A 20738-nucleotide genomic window follows, 5' to 3' on the forward strand; every position below is an offset into this window, starting at 1 on the left:
CACCTTTCTTATGTCTCATTCTCCCCTAAAATCCATTGCCTATTTAAGAAGCATAATGACAAGAACTGCAAATAAGCCTGTGTTTTGTGCTGTTTCATTTTTGATTGTGGAAAAAACAGGGGCTTCTAAAAGGTTAGTGATTAAAGTCCCAGGTTGAATGTAACTGAGTTTCTCTGATCTATGGTTGGACTAATTGGAGAAAGTGCAGTTACTTTTTGTTTGGCACCTTTTATTGCATGACTTTGGTGATATTCTCAAGCTTGCATTTGAGACAGTCTCTGCCACGCCACTGCTTCTTGAGAGCACATTTCATTTCACTTTGGTGAGGAGATTCAGTGTGCCTAACATCAGTGCTCAAATCCTTCATGCTGTCAAGAGTGAAAAATAATTCCTTCTCTATGCCTTCTGCCACATACACAGATGTACAAACACATCCTGGAGCAAAATCCTGAGCACGCTGAAATCTAGCAGGGCCATTAAGGTGGGGATGGAAGAGCATACATATATATGTAGTACATATCTCCAATATGAGAAGTAGGATTTATTCTAAGAAGAAAGAAGAGAGATGAAGTAAAACCACAGCTGGTAATTTGATGGATTTATATTGATGAATGAAAAATAGCATTAATTAGTTATCGCCAAAATTATCAGTGTTCTACTTCTGACTGACATCTTTCTTGATGTCTTCAAACTGAATTCTTGTTAATTTCCTCATAAATAACACACTTTTTTTTTTTTTTTTAATATATGCTCAAAGCCTCCATGTGAGGCAAGACTTATTAGAGATGTCCAAAGATGTTGAACCTCACACTGGTCAGGTTTTGAAATAGCTGATTCCTGTCCACGCTGCTGCCCCGTGGTAAAAGGTGACACATATCTGATTGTTACTTCTTCAAAATGCAGTACACGCACACAATGAATCTATGCTGGGTTTGTTTGGGATAGAGCTAATTGTCTTCACAGGAGCTTGTATGGGTTTGTGTTTCGGATTTGTGTTTTAGAACAGTGTCCTAGTGATTGCTGGGCAGTGCTTACACAGACCCAAGGCCTTTTCTGTCCTTGAGAGGAACAGGAGGAAAGGGAGGACTTGTGGAATGATGGCATTTGTCTTCCCAAGTAACCTTTCCCATGATGGAGACCTTCTTTCCTGAAGATGGCTGAGCACCTGCCTGCTGATGGGAAATAGTGAACAAATTCTTTACTTTCTTTGCTTGTGTGTACAGCTTTTGCTTTACCCATTAAACTGTCTTTATCTTAACATGAGGTTTTGCACAGTTACCCTTCTGGTTCTCTTCCTCGTCCCACTGGTGGGGGAATGAGTGAGTGGCTGTGTGGGGCTGAACTTCCTGCTGGGGTTAAACTATGGCAGAATCAATTTCACACTCTTTTTACCAAGAATAGATAACATGATTAGCTCAAGGTTGCAAAATGAGTCAGTGATGGGTGTTGCTATCTGTTGGGATCTCAACTATTTCATCTATAGGGACAATCTGTATCTATCACAAGCAAGATCCTTGGCCTGAATGGTTGGCAGAACTGTGTGACAGGAAATGACAGAAAAGGACGAGGTCAACTTAAAGGAAACATCAGATTCCATCAGCTGACTCATTTCACAAAGAAAAACTGGTACCCTAACTCCTGCCAGCTACTTACTAAAAATCAAGTATTCAATGTTGTTTATTAAAATGCAATCATGAAGTATTGCCTTCTGTTCTATGCCTCCACGCTAATAAGCAAGATATTTAGTAAATCAACTGCTTCCAACAAACAAGAGCCAGCTAATGAATATGAAACCCCTTTTGCAGCACTATAAAAGATTATCCAAAACAATGAACGCATCTAGAAAACAATAGAGCTAGCTGTTTCTACTAGCATTTCATTTGCATGGATGCAGTTGGCAATTACTTAGAAATTGTTGATGTTTTAGAAATCTATTTGTAGCATGGCATACTGAATATTGAAAGTTTTTTTAAAAAGTGGGTGACATAATTTGCAGTGTGCTTTAGGGAGGAATTAATTTTTCATAGCAAAGCAAATGCCTTCTTCATAAATGTCTTGGTAGACCAACGGTACAAAGGAAACTATGAAACGAGCATAATGACACTGTGAGACTGTCACAGTGGTGGCATCTGGTCTACGTTTCCATTTGCTCTTTTATCATGTAAGTTTTCAAATCTAAGGGCCATCTTTATTATTTTCTGTTTTGCAGTACCTAGCAGAAGCAGATTCGTGTCCTGAACCAGCTGTTCGGTTGAGTATAGCCCAGAGGATCAGCAAAAGGAGGGAGTGCTCCTGGCTCTACTTTTCATGGTGGATTTCACGTATCCACCCTAGGATTGCTGTTGCCTGGCAGCTTTGCTCTAGAGTCCGTCATAATGCTCAGTGCTTTCACCCAGGACTGGGCATCTTCATCCAGGCAAGATGGTGTCAAGAAGTGAGAAGGTCTACCTGTTTGGAGCAGGGAGGAGAGGACATGGTTAGGAGATAGGTATGCCACCTGACTGACTAAATATAAAACAAAATGTGGCTTTTGCACATGGATTGTATTCATGCTTTTGCACTAAGTGGCACCAGACACACAGGTAGCATGTGCTCAGCAGTACCACATACTCTAGATCAAATTTGTCACCTAGGATAACATCACTGTAGTAAAGCCAACCACTAGCCTGTAGTGGGGTCAGATAAGCTCAGGGATGAGCATCAGTGTGTCAGGAAACATTGAATGTACAGCTGCAAGACCCATGGGCTTTTGCAGAGTGGAGTGTTTGGCATCTCCCCACCAGTCTTTCCAAGCAACCTGCTGCAGGAAAGGGCAAAATCCTTATGGAGGGACCTTCTGAATAAGCAGGCTTCACCCACATGATATTGCTTCAATGGCTGTTTTACATATGGCAGAAGACTCAGGCAAAGGGTCCCCTGCAAACATTGATCTTGGGCCGATGTTATAGGAACAAATTTTTTCTGACCAAGCTCCAGGGTTTTTGAGGAGCTCGTGTCAAACTTGCAAGCGAATTGGATAAATACAGAAGGAGTTGAGGCTTCAGCATCAATTTGTACCTGAAGGATTGTAAAGATTTTATATATAAGATATGTAAATGAAAATTCAATAAAAGATCTGCAGGTGTAAACCTCCTCTTGTGTCTTCCTCCACAGACATTCTTTGAGTTAATTAATTCAGAGTATAGTAGCTATACTCTGAAGGATAGCTGCCTTCACCATGGTACCGATGTGCGAATATATCTATATCTGCTCTGGCATGGTTGCTTCTGTCTCAGCTAAAATTCCAGATTTTTTTCTGTTGATATCACACTGTGGTTGTCCACCCTTCAGCTAAAGTTACTGTGGGAGGCATCATCATCATCATCATCATCATCATTATCATCAACGTTATTATTTATTATTTTATTTTCTGTTTTATTACTTTTTATGGGCAGTGGCTCTATACAATGGCTGTGTCTGAGTTAGTCACTCTGGGCTCCATTGCAGTGCTTGGAGATAAAAAGGTAGGCTGAAGTATGATTTGTCTTCAGCATAAATTGGTGAGTCAGATGTAGAGTCTGGAGCAACCAACTCAGATACACAAATTTACGCTATAAAATCTGAAGTTGAAAGAGATGAAGACATTCTCTGTGTGTGACCACTGTTTACCTCACTGTTTCCTACTGTCACATTGCTGTGTATGCTCCTGCTGCTTCCCCTCCTTCCACTTCCCGTCTTTCTGCCATCTCCTTTTGATTGTATAATTCACAGAACAGAGAAACTGATACTCCACTTTTTGCACTATGCCAAACACACTGGCCTGTAAACAACTCCAATACAAATTACTGTAATAAGCCTCGTTAACAACATGTTCCCATCAGGAGGAGGGTACTTAAACACATTTGTAAAACTAAGGATGTGTTTATGTTCCACTGAAGACATTACAGAGGTATACACTTAAGACTTCAATATGTCCTATTTTTTTAACCTGGCTTGTAACTTGCTTGTCTGAAACAGTTGATCTAAACCTCTGCATCAGCCCCAAGGAAGGGGCAGCCTACATGTCGTGATCAGGAAAATTACCGTTTGACTACTATTGACATTTCCTTGGCCCTTCATCACCAGGGTGTGATTGCCCACAGTCATTCCTTGCCTTTCTATTGTATCTCATTCCAGTCAAGAATCTCAACATGTTTTGCAAATGACACCAGATTCAGTGAGAAGCTGAGCTTCTTGGTAGTTGATTGATTAGCTGTCTTCTTAATAACATCTACCCTTTCTGTAAAATCTGGGCTTACACATTAAGGCTCAAGTTTGATTTGGCAGCAGATTTCACATTCATTCTCTTCGTGCAGCTGACAGTAACTATTGCTGGTGTTAAGTTTGGAAAACAGAATTGTGGTGTTTTGAATCCTTATATTTAATCTGTAGTGCTCAGGTTTGCACAATGTGCAGTTCCCATCTTCACCGGCTTTGACAGAGCTGAGACAAAAAAAGTCTACCCTGTATCTGCAGGTTTATGACACAGGATGCGCAGAAGTAACAAGGCCTTTAACGAAGTGATGGTTTAAATAGGGTTTGTCAGTTATTATTGTTTCTAAATGACTTCCATTTTTAAGCAACGGTAGGTAGGGCTTATTGGTTGTGCTGTTTCTACGATGCAATGTGATCTTACAGTCCAATTGAACAGTGCTCCCCAGCAGTGTTTCTCTGAATTTTTATGCAAACAACATGAGAACAAGCTGTGTTATTGGGTTTTTCTCACTGTCAAAACATTTAGCACTCCTATCCAAGCTGGTTCTGCAATCTTGCTTACAGAAACAAAATATTGTGTGTGCAGAGGGAATGGAAAGTGCAAACAGTTTGTTCCAGAGGTCACTCACTGCTTTCTGCCCGAGGTGATGGGCGATGGAACAGGAGAACTAGAATGTCTGGGTGGGTCTACTTTTAAAATTCAATTCTTAGTATAATTTATCCAGAGTGAAATATGGGTTTTATGCCTTAAAAATTCCTTGCTGTGTTGTGGGAACGAAAGGTGCATACAGGAAGAGAGAAACTGTCTGGAAAATTGCGGGTTAAGCCATTGTATCCTCCATTTATTGATTGTTAGCACTGTCAGAGGCAATGTGTTTTGAGGTTCCTTCAACACTTCAGTACTAATTTGTCTGCCATTCACACATGTAGATGTTACAAAAGGAGAGAAAGCTGCTTAATGATGTTCCTTCATAAAGTTTTTTTTTTTTAAATCTGTTTTTATAAGGAAAGGTTAAAAATCAATGTCAATAAAAGAAAAAGTACAACAATCATACAACTATTCTTTGAAAAAAACCTTATTAGTCTCTCTTTTATTTTAGACTATAAGGAAGCAGAGCTTTTGATAGATTAATTAGAAGCTGAAATGTGTTTATTACTTTCTTTTTTATATCTTCTCTTGATCAGACTGACTTGATCTGCTCATCTCATCTTTGAGCTCATTTCATCAGGGACCGATGAAGGGCTTTGAAGGAATCTGTGATGCCTAATAAAACCAGCTTTCTAAAACTTTGTTTTGGACTCCAGCTCCAGGTATTTCTCTGTGGCTTAGAGGAGGGGAAGGTTTAGAGGAGAAAGGAGAGCTGATTTCCACGTTCCAAATTCTACCCACCTTCCTGCAGCCTGACTCACCCATCCACTAAGAAGAGAAAAAGATTACTCCAAATGAACAAAGGTAGCCAAATATGTCCTCTGTAGGGACACTTCTATGAAAACAATAATTTTGTTGTTTAAGAATTGATCTCCTGTTCTCTCATTTGAAGCCAGCTTTGTGTATGTGACAGAATTATTGTCTCAGGAGCAAAATACAGTATTGTGTGAAAAGTGAGTGCCTGGTAAATACTGAAACAACTGCCTAGTCCTGAGGAAAATGTCACATTTATGACTGGGGGACAAACAGGTACATAAAATTCAGTGTGTTAGTGGACATCATAGTGTAATCTCACTGATTGCTGTCTTGTTACCATCCAGGAAGCTCAAATAACTCTGTTTTTCAGAGATATAATAGAAGCCGATCTACTGAGATAATGACTTGGCAAGAGCCCACTGGTTTACAAAATATGCAGGATCAGGTTTTCAAGCAATCCTTCAAATCTAAAATTGAGAGAGGTGGTTTGAGCCCAGCCTTCTTCTGAGAGAGGTGGGTTGAGCCCAGCCTGGAAGAGCTCTGCTCTGTTTGTAGCGTACAGTGGGTCAGGGGATGGCAGCAAGCCGGGCACTGAGCTGCTGGGAAGGCATGCATGCTCTCTTGCTGCAGGTCCCTCATTTCTCATTCCCGTTTGTTCTCCTTCCACCAGATTTACAGGGGAGTCAGAAGCATCTCATGCTGTCCATGTGGTTTTTCTCTCTCTTTTGGGCTTGGAAAAGATGGCATATCTCTGAGCAAATGCTCCTCCCTGCCAGCACAGCCACATTATAGATGGAGGTAGTGCCCATTTGGCGGATAGCTGTGCTTCAAGAGGAAGGGAAAAGCAAATTTCTGGTGCTGCTCTTTCCCCCAGCCTGTAACCTGAGAGAGGGGCAGCCCACACACGACTAATGAGAGCCATAGTGGCACAGAAATACAGGGTGGTGCTGCCTGTCCCCGGAGCTGCTGATACCATTTGGACTGTCAGCTTCTGTTCACCAACACACATGGGTGCTGGCAGCTCCAAAGCTGAGTTCACATGTGACACTCAGAAGTTAAGCCTGATGTGCTGCTGTTCTTCTAATGACAATTGTTGGGTTTTAATGATAAGAGTCAACTGTGTTTTCTCTTTCTTTCTCTGAGCTAATGAGCCTCCGAAGATGGGAAGAATTAAAAAGCAGTAATGAGACTTGATATAATTTTACCCATCTAGTTCAATGAAAGAAATAAAGGCTCAGCTTCACTACAGCTGTATGTAAAATTTATGGGGAGCTGAAGTGCAGCTATGCTAATAATAAAAGCAACAATACTCCTTGATTCCTGGCTTTCCTGTATTAGGCTTCTCTTACCAGAGATAATGAGGAGCCCAGAAAGTATTTCCAGTGAGAGAACTGGTTTGCTTTTATGGAGATATCCTTTCATGTTGGAAGTAAAGTGCTATAAATGATTGAACAATGAGGTATGTTTCTGATTAGAAGGTAAAATCCAATTCTGTCTCTAGGATACTGGCTTGTTCTTTGCTTTTGTGTGACTTTGGATGATTTGTGTCTCTCCCTGTCTTATTTCTCTTTCTACCTCCCATCTATTTAGATTGCAGTCTTTTGTCGTTATTGACTACCTCTTAACTTTCATACAGTGTCCAGTTTAGGGAAATCTCAATCCCAGCATGGTGATTCAAACACTAAAAGAAAGAAAATTCAGTAAGCAGTGACCAATGTTCTCCTCTCTGACACAGTTTGTGTTAAAAGGGCTAGAACTGTGAGCCCGTAGGAGCTGCAAGGGAGTCCTCTGAATCAGAATTAGGATGTGTCATTGCACTGGTGACACTTGTTTTGGGGTAAAATCACATGCCTATAGTCAGTAGGTACCTAATGGAAGGTTGACATCCAGAGAAGCCTGTAAGTATTGAAGGCACTGTGTGCCTGAGAATCCCTACCTGCAGACACAACACCCTGCTGCTTTCACACACACCTACCCCCCATCCCTTCCATGGTGGCCTGCATTCAACTTGCAAATTGTAGGTTGTGCCTTTGCTGACTCCTGAGGGAACACCATAGACTTATGCTGAGCACTAGCATGTGCGATCTCAAAAATCCTTTTCTATATAATGTAAAAACAAAAAGCTATTGCATCTTCCCTCTCTCAAAAAGTCAGACACAATACAACTTCTCAAAGTTCCATATGTCCATTAAAATGTATTTTTGAAGGCTACCTGTGAATGAAAAGCTTATCGAGTTCATGGTGACCTAGAAGATCCTGATCATCCTCTGGAAAACCTTACAGTACATGCACATAATTGCTTTAGAAATATTCCTCATTTGATTTATGCTCTAGAAAGGAGCAGAGCAAAACCGATTTGACTAATTACAAAGACACTGCCTTTTCTTCTTTATCTGTGAGAAAAGATAAGGTTTCTATGTTTTTGTTCTACCTTGTTACACAGTATGAAAATTAACAAAGTTATTCTGATATACCCATTGCACAACACCTTTTGTTTCCCTTTTTCATTCACAAACTTTGTTTTTCTCTCCAAAATAATTAAGACGTAGATCAGAAAGAAAATAATGGATGTTGTAACTCACACAATTTCTGCTTTGCTCTTCTGAAGACTGCATGTGCAGGCACAAATGCTAATCTTAAAATTAAAAGAAACCTCCCTACATTACAGATGTACTTCTTTCTTGTTTCTGTCTCCTTTCCTTAATGTTTGAATCATAGAATCAGAATTGTTTGGACTGGAAAGAACCTTAAAGATCTTGAATGTTTCCTAGTATTAAATGTACAATCTTTATTTCCCTGTATGGTTTCTCCCACTCTCTCGTCCCTCTGTCCTGCATCTCTCATTTAAGGGTGTCTTTAACATTGGAAAGCAAATGATCACTGATATGGCCAGTGCACTTAGACCTGTGTTGCCTGTGATTCACGTGTGATATCAGGCCACCATCTTATTGGATTTCTTCTACTGATATTGGTCTTTCACTTGTGCCCTACCTTTGATGAAAAATTAAACCTCTCTTTGGCTTCTCTATGCTTTTATTGAATATAATAGCAGGGAAAAGGAATTTATGGCGCATATACCTAAGCACCCATTGAATTGTCTATTCATAGGTATCAGTTTGAAGGTGAGGTCTATAAATGGAGCCCAAGCCTGGCCAACTACCTCTGCATGGTGAGCAATGCTAAATGCTATCTATCTGCTCCCTCCTGGCTGGGAAAGGGTACGATTGGGCTACATAAAGGGTGGGAATATAATTTTCCCCAGTAATTTCCCTACCTGGACTGCTTAGATGGGTTTGCAGTCAGCGGAGGCTTTCAGTAGGAGTGTGGTGTAGCAACAGAGAATCTGCTATTAGATATTCTTCATGGCTTTTTACTTTCACAAGCTCTAGAAAGGGGAGAGTATACCAGAGCATGCTCAGGGCAGGTGGAGCTTTCTAAAATGCCTTTGTTGGATGTTTATCTTTTTCAAAGGGAAAAGGAAGAATTAATAGGGATTTTCTGATGTGTTTTGTAAGGGCTCTCAACAACAGGCAAGCTGTCTTGTTTGTCTTTTTCCTTGTCCTTCCTTTAACTGTCTCTTCTTTCTTTAGCTATCAACTGGATTTAAGATAGTGGGATTTGTGTACAATGCTTTGCTGAGTGGCTGTGTACCACGTGAATCATCAGCACATATAGCCTGCTGGTGTGACTCTGTTGTACATCACGTTCCTGCTTGCAAAATCTGTCTGCAGAAGAAATTTACAAAGAAAGAGTGCTGATCAGAAAAGGTGCAGGTCTATAAAATTCAGTGGGATACAGACCTATCCATTGTCACAAAAGCTTGCACATCTCTAACTCTGTTTATATGAGCAATCCCATGAGTTTCCATGGAATCACTCTTGGAAGTAAAATTAAGACTATGTGTGCATCTCCCTGAGCTGTGTTTAACTTTCCTTAATTGTCATGTCCAAATTATGAACATTACTGCAACAGTCATATGCATAAGCAAGGGGATATTTTCAGGCGTCTAAGATGAAACGGGGTAAATTTTCTTCCTTTCACTTCTGAATATCTTCTTCTAAACTGTCTGAAAGAGATCACTGCATTTCTGGGTAGTAATAGCGAGGGGAACAAAGCCAGCTCTGATGCTATTATAGTTAGTGGGGGACCGTGGCCATGCCTGAAGTGGGCAAAACTGTCCCAGGAGGTGACCTGTACAGATAAGGCATTTCCTTTACATGTCAGCATAAACTGGCTTTCTAGAATAAAGGCATCATTATATTTCTGGATTGACATTTACTTTTAGAAAATAAGTCTCAAAGGAGAAAGAACATTTTGGTGTTTTCTTCCCCACTGTTGAAGTCTTATGTGTAGTAGGTTGCTCAAAGCCACAGAGCCCTTCAGAGTGAGTGGTGACTGTCCCAGCAACACTCTAGGAGGGCCCAATGTCTTCTTGCCTTTACTAAGTTTGTAATACATGTAGGCAAGAGCAGATAAATTGTCCAGCCCCTGGGGCTCACCAGTCATCTGCTACAGACTCCAAATACTAACGCTGCATGCATATTATACAACAAAGAGCTCCTAAATCTCCACTCACTGCTGATTTGCATACATGAAAAACAAAGCAGTGGTAACAAGTCTGGTAGAGTATCTTAACTGGGAATGGGGGCCCAGCACACTCAGGACTCTGAGAAGCCATCTGGTCTCCCAGTGACCACCTACAAATTCGTGCCCTAGTGAGACAAAAGACATTTGCACTGGTACCAGCCATGCTGGGATTTTCAGACTAGAAATGAAGCGTGAAGTAAAATGCACCCAGAGCCTTCATTAGGTGAAACAAACAGAGGAGTTGGTGTTTTCAGTAATAATTGCAAAGGACCTCGCAGTCTGTACGATCTGCTCCAGGGGGAGTTTTCTCTCATCCCTGGCAGGATTACCAATGCACCCTCTGCTGCAGCAGTGAGTGGAGTGAACAGATCTCAGAGGGCGGGTGTGGAACTCCATGGCATGTTAGGTGTCTCAAAAATAGGCTCGAATGTTTTATTCTCTTTCTGCTTGTCTTTGATACTATTTATGTTAAGGCAAATCTGGATGTATAATGTTGCCGTAAATAATTGAAGAGCCACAGTCCCTGAAATGTGTTTTCTGTAATGCACTCACAGCCATTTGGAATTTCAGTATGAGAATTGTTGGAACAACTGCAGTGTCCTTATTTTAGATGTGGGAGGAAGAGAGAACACCAAGCATAGTCCAGCTAGGGAGGAAAATTGTAATGTTATCAGATTAAAATGATGCTGTCCAAGATCTTCTTCAGTGCCAGAAGTACCTTAGGTACGTTCCCAAGCTAACTTAGAAAAGGGGAACCTAAAAAGAGGGAAGAGGTAACTTTACATCATGAATTCACAAGTGTGTTTTGAGGTTCAGAATAAGAACTACTTTCAAGGTAATTTGTAGCAGTCCAGCAGCTGCTGTGTCATACAGTACTCCATCACTCCTGAGCCATTGAAACACCTCTGATGCAAGACAGCAGTGCCCCAGTCCAGACCCTGCTCACGCTCTTCATTGCTATTTACACTGTGGTTGCACCTAGGAGCTTTAGCCACGTGTCATAGACTTACAGTACCAAATGGAGGTCAAACTAGAACAGAAAGTCCCATTTCTAGACTTACAGTTTTTATATATGCCAAGAGACAGCCAAGAGGAGATGGAGAGACAGAATTGAGCAATGCCCAGCTGGGCTAGCACTGTCATTTGTGCCATGGTCTGAGTGCAGAAGGAAGCCCCTTACTCCTGGGTATGTATCCTCAAAGGCACTGCAGTGAGCTGGTGAAAGATCTGGTTACCTTGCAGAAGCAGCAAGCAGGGCACTGATGAACGATTCTCAGGCTCTGGTTCTCTAGATACCCCAAGACTGTGCCCAGGAGATGGATGCTTTTCCTTCTCCTGGCATCTCTGCCTCCTTCCTATCTGCAGTGCCCCCCTCACTCTGCCTTTTCTACCTAGGATGTCATGTAGCCCTACCTTACTAGGCATAGAGTACATGAGTAGCCCAGTTGTCCTGGTCCAGGCCTAAGCTCTTCTTGCAATGTTGCAGATTTCTCTAGCAGCACCTTTGCCTGAGTGATGAGGCTGTGCTCAAGGATCTTGCACATTTTCCCCTTTTGGACCAGGGCACAACTCAGAGCTATGAGTCCCTCATGCCATGGAGTGGTCTTTAGCACCAGGAGGTACTGGGCTTACAGCAGATTTTTGAAAGAGCTTCTTTTGACAAAGAGTTCTTATTTTTGTGCAAAATGTTTCCTGCATTCTCTACTAAATTTGATCTTGTTTTCACAAAGAGAATCTCTAGCCTCTTTAAATTCGGTTTGTGCTAGAGGAGAAGTGTGAAATACATTAAGTGGATGAAAGAAGCCAAACTAGCATAGGGATAGACTGTTCAAGGGACTTAAATTCTAACTATAAATTATTTAAAACTCTGCATCTGAATTTACAATATCCATTTAAATCATCCTGTGTATTCTATAATTTGAGGTAAGACTTAGAGAGACATTCAGCCTGCTGCCCTGTGCTCAGCAGCTCTCTTTCTTTCCTTCTCTTGCTGGTTAAGTACCAGACTACTTTCTCTTTCCCTCAGATCATTCTACATTTAAAGTTCCCTTTAGGTGGACTTTAAACACTTCGAATGCGAGTTCACATTATTCTCCTGTAAGGAAAAGCCCTCTCCTTTTTTTTTTTGAGACTTATGTGGTTAGCCCAGTGCAGACAGAGATACACGAGGAAAGGTATGTATGTGCTTTATTCACTTCCCTGCTAATATTAAGGCTTGATTCAATACCGAGTTGGAGACTGCTGCTGTTTTCCTCATTTTTCGCTCGAGAGGGGAATGTGGATACACACAGCCATGCTCATGGTATCATCTTCCTTATCCCTGTAGTAAATTGGCCTGGTTCAGAAAAAGAGGCTCTTTTTCCTTATCAAATATGAGTGTTAGGCTTGGGATCCAAGGCTCTGCTTACTGCCTTGGAGAGGTTTTCAGTCTGCTACTGAAAGTGCTAAATCCTACACTTCCGCTAAGTGGTTGCAGGAAAAACCATCCCCCAGCCATGTGGGTTTTAAAACTGTTTTAATATATTTTTAAGTGCTTTAACACTGTCCCTAATACGTGATGGGCAATCTCTAAGCCTGGATGTCAGACAAAATATCAATAAAAGCCATTGCTTCTGCTGAAAAGAAAACCTCATGCGGCTTCTTGTGCAGCCATTGCATTTGTAAATCACTTGGGCACATGATCTCTTAGTGGTATCTTGTTTCCAACTCGCAAAATGATGCAAGGTGATTGGGCTCCACACGCTCACTGCCACTCTCCCCCCTTCCCTTCTCTCTGTGATTTTCCTTCCCCCTAGTTTCTCTGGCAGAGGAAGCCCAGCTTGCACCAGCCTTTTCCAGCCGAGGGGCAGCAGGCGCAGAGTGGTTTCATGTGCTCCTTGCTCCTAGAAAAGGCAGGGTCGGTGATTTATTCCTGTCTCCATCATGGAGAGAGACTTTGGCGGAGGGAAAAAGCAAACCATTTGCATTCCCTGGGACATCAGCGGAGTCATGGACGATGAGGATGAGAAGCAGTTTTGCCCGTGAGTAAGAACACTTAATTTGGTAGCCGGTTTCCATGTTGGCAGTGGATTCACAGAGCAGGCAAGCCACAGCATTGAGAACTGTCCCCATATTAATGGGGACAGACTGAGGTCCATGTGGTGTCCCTCAGTGTGCCAGGGTGTGCACACAGCAGCAGACCTCCAGCCCCCTCAGAGGGTGACCTTGACAGAGGACAGCCACAATGTGGGCACACTTTGTGCACGTGCAGTGTTGCAGGGAGCTGTGAAGTTTTCGGGAGCAATTGAAAGAGGAAGACAAATCAAAGTAGATGCAGTCCTAAAAGAGCAGATGGAAAAGACAACCCCGGGCTAACTTGTATATTAGTACACATTTATTTTTTTAAAGGGCTGTAGGAAAGTCTGTTTCTTCCTTCTCTTAGAAGATCAAAAGTCCCCTCCAGTATACAGGAGAGTTGAGAGGGCTTGCTTCTACCTAGATGCCATGTCTTTTGATGTTGAAGACCAGAATATGCAGATGCAAAAACTGCAGCAATGAGAATGGGTTTGGAGGGGAGAGAGAAGGGTTGGCATGAAGAAAATGATGTTGACAGCATTTTAGGCAAAGTCAAATTTTGCTTCAGTTTTAAGCTTTGGTGAGATGAGCAGTCCTGGCTGAATTTCAGTGCTAATTGGGGGTGTCTCTTTTGATCATCGTATGCGCATCAGACTCCAGCAAAACCTTTAGGACTGCTGAACAATACATAAAGATATTCAGATGTCCTTTGCAATCAATAATATGGGGTTTTAAGTGGTGGGGATGTTTTTCTCATACAGCAACTGTCAGGTGAAAACCTGTATGTCACAACATTTACTGACCTCTGATTTCCTTCTCTCTGACCAGGATTCCCTCATACCTGGTGGGAGCTGGGGTATGGGACAAAGCTGGGCTGCTTCTACCTGCTCTTTATTCTCTTTATCTTTTTAGATTAAAAAGGATTTTATGGGGAGGAAGTTCTGGGTGTGGGGAGGGAAAAGAGAGGGGAAGGATTTCTCTGCATACTTTTGGAGGGCTGTGTGTTGGTTGATGTGCTAATGTACCTTTGGCCATAGTCTTGGTCATTCAGCTATGACTGTGTCAACTTCAGAATGTTACTGTTTCTTTTTCTCTGGGATTCGAGGGAATGGAGACAACTGAATCTTCTACCCACAGTGTTCCTCTGAGTCAAGATCATGTACTCAGGCTTGGCAGATGCACTTGGACGTGTGCCCCAGCCTATTTGCTTGTAAGGCTTGGGTGACATGGAGTGTATCTTTGTCCCCCAGGAGTAACAGGGACCAGTCTAAGTGTTGTAACTACACCCAGCAGTTTGTTAGGGTCTTACTGTAAGTAGTACTCCAGACATTGCAAGGGCACTGACCACAACCCCTTTCCCTGTCATGCAGCCCTGCAGGGCAGAGAGATGTATCAGGATACATCCCAACTTAGAACCAGGATAAATTATGCCATTGATCAGCCCCTCCGATGAGGTTTCTGGGAACAGGAGGCTTGAGAGCTGCCCCACAGCACCCATGAATACCAGGGCCTGGGCTTCCCTGTGGGCACATGGTAGAGCTCCCACAGCAACTACTGTTCCCCTACACTGAGGGTAAAGGTTTGCTGGCGGCCATTTCACACAAAGAAGAAGAAGCTGCACTTGAGATAAAGAATTTAATTTTGCTGACATACAGACTGTTCTTTCGTTTACCTTAGGAAGCAATGGGAAAAGGAACAAGATGGCACAAACAACATCAGCTTCTCACAAGAATAATTACACTTCTCCTGAGCAAAATGAAGAGCAAAATAAAAACCTGGAAACAACAAATAAAGGAAGTGAGGATACAAATCTTTATAACAGTGAACAGTATACATTTCTTATCATAACAGTCTGCCTTTCTTACTGTACTTAGTTTAGTCTCCACTAAAATAAATCTTGAAGTATGCATTTATACTTGCATGTAAAAGTTTCCACCCTCCCTCTGTAACACCACATTCAAAGTCCACAAAGTCAAGGCTACTAATAGTTGAAAACAGTATACCCTAAAGAGATATACAATAAGATATGTGTACAAATGCAGTTTTCTTTTGCAATCATGTGCGTATCCTGCCAGAGGAGGTCAACCCCACTATGTTTCGAAATCCAGTGAAGAACAGGCATGTGAGGTGAAGGTACTGAGGGTACAGTAAGCTTTTCTAACTCTTTTGTAACTTTTTTCATGAACATTTATATCACACGCTGAAATGACATCAAATAGAGTTGCTTTTGACTCCTGTTCTGTGGTGTCCACCTTGCAGGATAAAGCATCTTAAGACATTGAAGTGACTTTAATGTTTCACTTCATTCAACTGGTGGTTTTTTTTATTTGTTTTTTCTTTTTTTTTTTTTTTGTTTGTTTTTTAGCTGAAACTTAGTATTTTCAAATGAATTGATCTAACACTCATTGAGGTCAATGCTGGTAGGATGAACTCTGGCAGTGACACAGCTTGTTTTTCCTCCTCCTGTTCTAGGGTATTCATTTCATATGTGAACAGAAACACAGGAGCTGATTGACTTTCACATTAGGAGGTATATGTGATTTGTTGGCTGCCTGTGAAACCTTTGGCTCACTGAGACTCTTGCTCCACTTCCCATGAAGCTTCCAGCAGATGGTTATGATGGATTTCAGAGTGGTAGAGAAGCGGTTCAGTGAGCAGTGGAGGCAGTCTTATGCTCTGTTTCCCTTAAGATTTGTGTCTTGAGGTGCAGCCACCATGCAGACACTGGCTCAGCTTGGGTGACTGTCATTTCTCCATCTCACTTCCTTGCTCCATGAATCATGTTCAAACCAAGGACCCTTGATTCTCCTGTTGCTCTGTCAAATCTCCTCAAAATTGGCCAGCAGTTTCACAAGCTATTAGGAGTGACAGGTAGACATATATATATATAACAGTGCTAGATAAGCCTTGTTAGGAAACCACAGTAGATAAGTACAGATACCTCTAAAACAGATTACTCTCAGTTTCAGTACTTGGTCTTTGGAGAGGAGTACAATGTGTCTGGGCCAATCCCTAAGAAGTGCCTTCAATTCCTATTAAATTCCACATAAACTCAGGGTTACTCTGCACCTCTTAGGCTCTGGCCAAGGGATTGGATCTCGTTATGATTTTCTGCAGAATTGAGGCGGGTGCTTCAATAGCTATTACAAGTTATTTTGGGGGAGAAATAAGTCTTTTGATCATAGTACCTCCTGCCCTTGATTAAACACCTCAGAACTGCAGTGACCCCAGCTGTATTTCAAATTATATGCAGAATTGCACTTAACAATAAGAATCTTCTAGAGTTCATTTGGCCATTTCCTATCTCATTTTGGGGCAGATGCTATAAAATGCCTAAAGCAAAAAAAGCTTCACTCTGGGTTGTTCTGTCATGATACAGTGGGACTTGTGATCGGGGCTCCAGGATGAGTGCCATTTTATTTAAGGAGGTCAAATATGCATTCCTGAACCCACCAGTAGTAATTAGCTACTTCACAGCTGGCTTGAAGCAGTTTTACCTGTCTTATTGCGTAAGGCCCTTGAGTTAGTTGGCAGGTGCCTAGTGCTGGTGGGCAGCAGGAGGTTGAGAAAGCATGGAGGGAGAGAAGGGGGGTTTGTGGTGAGGTGGCTTGTGCCCCACAAGGGGCTGTGGGGCTGTGGGGCTGTTTCTGCAGTGGCCAAAGGCTGGTCTCAGGTGAGAGAAATTTTGGCTCTGCTGAGAGAAATTTTGGCTCAGCTGTGGCTGGGTCTGGAGGGAAGAAGGCTGAGAGGCAGTATGGAGCATTTGATGTGTTGAGGCACAGTATGTTGCTCTGTAATTTCTGCTCTTCTAAAGCTGAAGGTCACCTTAGATTCATTGCTTTAGATTTGGGTCAATACAGGAATTGTCTCATCTTTCCTTAGAGCATTGGTGGTTACATTAACCAGCTGGGGTTTTATCTGAGAGGCTGCATTTTAATTCAAGCCCCAGTTTGTGCCGCAGAGATATTGAGCTTGGTCTGGAAGCCGCAGGAGCGATGGTTACTTAGAAACCTGTGGCATTTGGGATTCTGGTACCACAGTTACTGTGCTGATGCCCACTTCAGTCCCATGCAGTAGTATCTTCTTTGTTAGCGAAGAAGAGAGTGCTTGTGAGTTTATGTGGGAAGATGGCAGAAACAGGACCTGCCAGCCAGGTAGTTGCTGTGGTGTTTAGGAGTAAAATGAAACGGTGAAGGAGGAGCAGCTTTAAGGCTACAAACTTTTATTGTTTAAAATCAGTTTAATAGCAAACCTAACTGTACACAAGTGCCGGTATTCATGATTTATTAGTTTTTACTACTGGATATTATTAGCTTTTCAGAAGATAAATGCCTGAGATGTCTCCTGGTAGCTTTTTCACAAATGTGTTTGAGCAAGAGAGTGTTCTACTCTTTTAGCAGGAGAAAAAAAATCTAATTAATTTTACCTGTTAGCAAGCCAACTGTTAGTTCAGAATCCACTGAGAAGCTTTTGATTAACTAAAAATTGTCCTTTTATTAAGCAAATTAAAGCCATTCAGGCAGCACATGAGACATTTGTAAAGCCACTATTAGAAGGAACTTACTGAATGATTTTACAATAAAAAGTTGATTTGCCAGGAAGAGGAGACCACTTCAGTTTGAGTAGGACTGGGCATAGTCAGAGGTGCAGCATCACAATGTACAGTGAAGCTAAACAGCTGCACTGCTCAGGATGTTCCTAATTATTTGTTTCCTGTATGAAAAAGCTGCTTCTTGTACATTAACACTCTGCAATGTTAAAATATGAGTTAAGAGTAAATAAGCTGAACTGCATTTAGTCACTGTGCCAGCACTCTCAATAAGAGTTGACCTTAACTCAATTAAACAGAAATTATTTTCAAAGTGATATAAACTAAGTGGTGAAGTAGAGGCAGAAAGCTATTAGACTGCAAATTATTATGTATGAGGGATATGCTGTAATTGGCACTGATTCTTAATATATAGCAAATGTGGATTCATTCAAGCTAGAGTGGTGCTAGGGCAACACTGATGCTTATGTAGGAGCTGGCATGCAATAACATGTTACCTCAAAACTTGCAGTCCAAGCACTAAATCACTCTAAGACCTTTTTAATTCTATATGGGAGCATCTGCAAGATAATTTAATGAAGTTTACCTGCACTACCTTAAAAATGGATTTGAATCAACTCTGATGGCTGCTACGCATAACCAGGCTGCACTGAGTGGTATGAGTATGGAAGCAGCCAAGGGAGGGCTGAAATCTGTTCTGCCAGTTGGCTTAGGGATTTGCTGCGGCACTGGGGATTACAGGTCCCCTAGGGAATTGAACTGCAGATGTGACTGAGGAGGATTCACCTTCCAGATAAAGAAATGGCACCACAATATGCCTCTACTGTTGAACTTATGTGTGTGTGTGTGTGAGGGAGCTGGGGACTGTCATCACTGGTGCAAGCTGGCAGCTTGTAACATGTGTCAGTGCAAACTCTGAACACCCAAATCAGGCTCCAAATGTCTCCATTCCACATGTCATTGCAGTAGACAGTGCCACCACGTCCAGCTCCAGACCTAATCTGACAGCTTTAACTTGTGTATTACATTTTCTGTGAGTAATGCAGAGGGCCTGGAAAACTTGTCTGAATCTCCCATTGACTCCTTGGTCTCCTTCCCACTTTCCCTGTCTAACTTGGCATTTCTGTGCTCGCTCATAATGGGCATTCACAGAGCAACAATAAGGAGGAAATTTGGTGAAGAATAAAGGTAAATTTATTAAAGCTAGCAAGTGTGGAGAAAGCTGATGTGTGCTGTGTTTATAATTTTGCCAATACTGTGACAGAAATAGTAGTTTAGGGTTTGCATTCAGCTTATGCCTCTGCATTTCTTCTCTGTTGCTTTGTAATCAGACTACCAGCCACTGCGGAGACCATCAATGACAGCAATTACATTATGACCTTTTAAAGCTTACTTTCAGAGTAAAGATTTTTATCCCATATTACCAATAACTGCTGACTGAGTTTAATCCAATCCTCCCAGTGCACTGGAACTGCAGGGCTTGTGATTTCCATGATTTAATGATTTAATAGATCAAGTGTCTGGGATGGGGGGAGACAAACTATTGTAACAGGATCTTTGCCATTTGGTGAATTTCAAAATTCCTACTGTTGTGGTCCATATTTGCTGGATGCCTCTGCTGCCCCGTCTTGCAAATGACATCCTGCTGTACAATATAGCCATGTAAAGGGTGTAGTCAGAGCTAAATTTCAAGGGTTTTTCAAATCTTTGCACTAATGAGGCGCTAATTTGGTTTTATCTCCAACCAATCCATGGGAGCAGAGAGCAAAAGGAGGTATGTTAATCCTATCTTTCAGCCCTCCATGGCGTGCCTTTTCCCAGCAGGTGTATTCTCCATGAAATGGAGGGAGAGAACACCTATAAAAGCCATGATACAGTGATCTGTGTCTCAGCAAAAATGCTTTTGTGCATACCTTGACCAAACCTGTGCCTGACTTCAGCCATGTAGTGTGTTAGTTTAGAAATGTGATCCATGCATATGCCAGACAAAATATGTTGGGCACAGAATAAAAGCAGAATCTGGTAATCAACAATTCCAAGTCTCTAGAGAGACAGAATTGAGATGTAGACCTGTGTCTTCTGTGTTTCCTACTTTTTATTATAGGGGACACTATCATTAATACAGTCTTAAGAAACAATTTGCTTATAAACAATGACAGATGACACAACAACAGCTGGACCATTTTCCCTGGGGAAATCCTGCCAACTGGAGAAACACTTGGCAAGGCAGGCCCTCTACAGTCCCTCAAAAATTTTGTGGCTACTAAACTGGAGAAATGGACATTTTGGCTCCTTCAGCAAGGTTTTCTCCAAGGCTGCAGCTTAAACAATCTGTCTTCCAACATGTGTACACATACATATGTGTGCAAACACAGGTGCGTGCACATGTACCCCATCACCCTTCCCCCTATCCCAGCCAGCTCTCCTTTTGAGACAGAGCAAAACTGGAGTATGGTGGCGTGGTCATTCCTGGTGCATGCGCCAGGGGCAGGATGCCTTTGCCTGTGCCATGCGCTGACACAGAGTAGGGCAGGGAGCAGACAAAGCCACTTGGAAAAGACGCTGTGGTCATGCTAAGGCCTTGAGGAACCAGCATGAGCCAGTGTGTGTGAATTACAAAGCAGACCTTCAGCAAAGACAAAGGATGAGCACAGTGATTTTGAAATTCAGGCCAAATTTGGAAAACTTGGTTTTGTTGCTTGAGCACAGGCCAAGATGAACTGACTGGAAATGACTGATCTGCAACACCAGTGCAGGGTGATTTTGAGTGCTCAGTGCACCAAAGACTTCTCTGAACCCTCGTCATGCTGTTTATCTTTTGGATAAAGCTGCCCATGCTCACCTTATGGTTGATGGCAGTTTATTTCTCCCGAAGCAATTAGCATACAAAACCTTTGCCAGAATTACCAC

At 42.0% G+C, this 20738-nt stretch overlaps 1 protein-coding gene and 1 long non-coding RNA gene across 2 annotated transcripts in view; both read left to right on the forward strand.

Annotated features, from left to right (window-relative positions):
• MSL3 (MSL complex subunit 3) overlaps window positions 1-6005 on the forward strand; it is a 49452-nt gene extending 43447 nt beyond the window's left edge. Inside the window, exon 13 of the mRNA XM_061459917.1 lies at window positions 5419-6005. Within this exon, the coding sequence (XP_061315901.1) occupies window positions 5419-5428 (10 nt within the window). The 3' untranslated portion in view covers window positions 5429-6005. The remainder of the gene's footprint in view (window positions 1-5418) is intronic.
• Window positions 6006-8872: 2867 nt separating this feature from the next.
• Window positions 8873-15192, forward strand: LOC133272593 (uncharacterized). The gene is made up of 2 exons (XR_009744474.1): window positions 8873-13245; window positions 14417-15192. It is a non-coding gene; the product is annotated as an uncharacterized LOC133272593 (long non-coding RNA).
• The last annotated feature ends 5546 nt before the right edge of the window (window positions 15193-20738 follow it).

This window comes from Pezoporus flaviventris, unplaced genomic scaffold (genome assembly GCF_033815535.1).
Source record: "Pezoporus flaviventris isolate CSIRO_AGI_PZ_B2104156 unplaced genomic scaffold, CSIRO_AGI_Pfla_v1 ptg000030l, whole genome shotgun sequence".
In the NCBI taxonomy this organism is placed as follows: domain Eukaryota; kingdom Metazoa; phylum Chordata; class Aves; order Psittaciformes; family Psittacidae; genus Pezoporus; species Pezoporus flaviventris.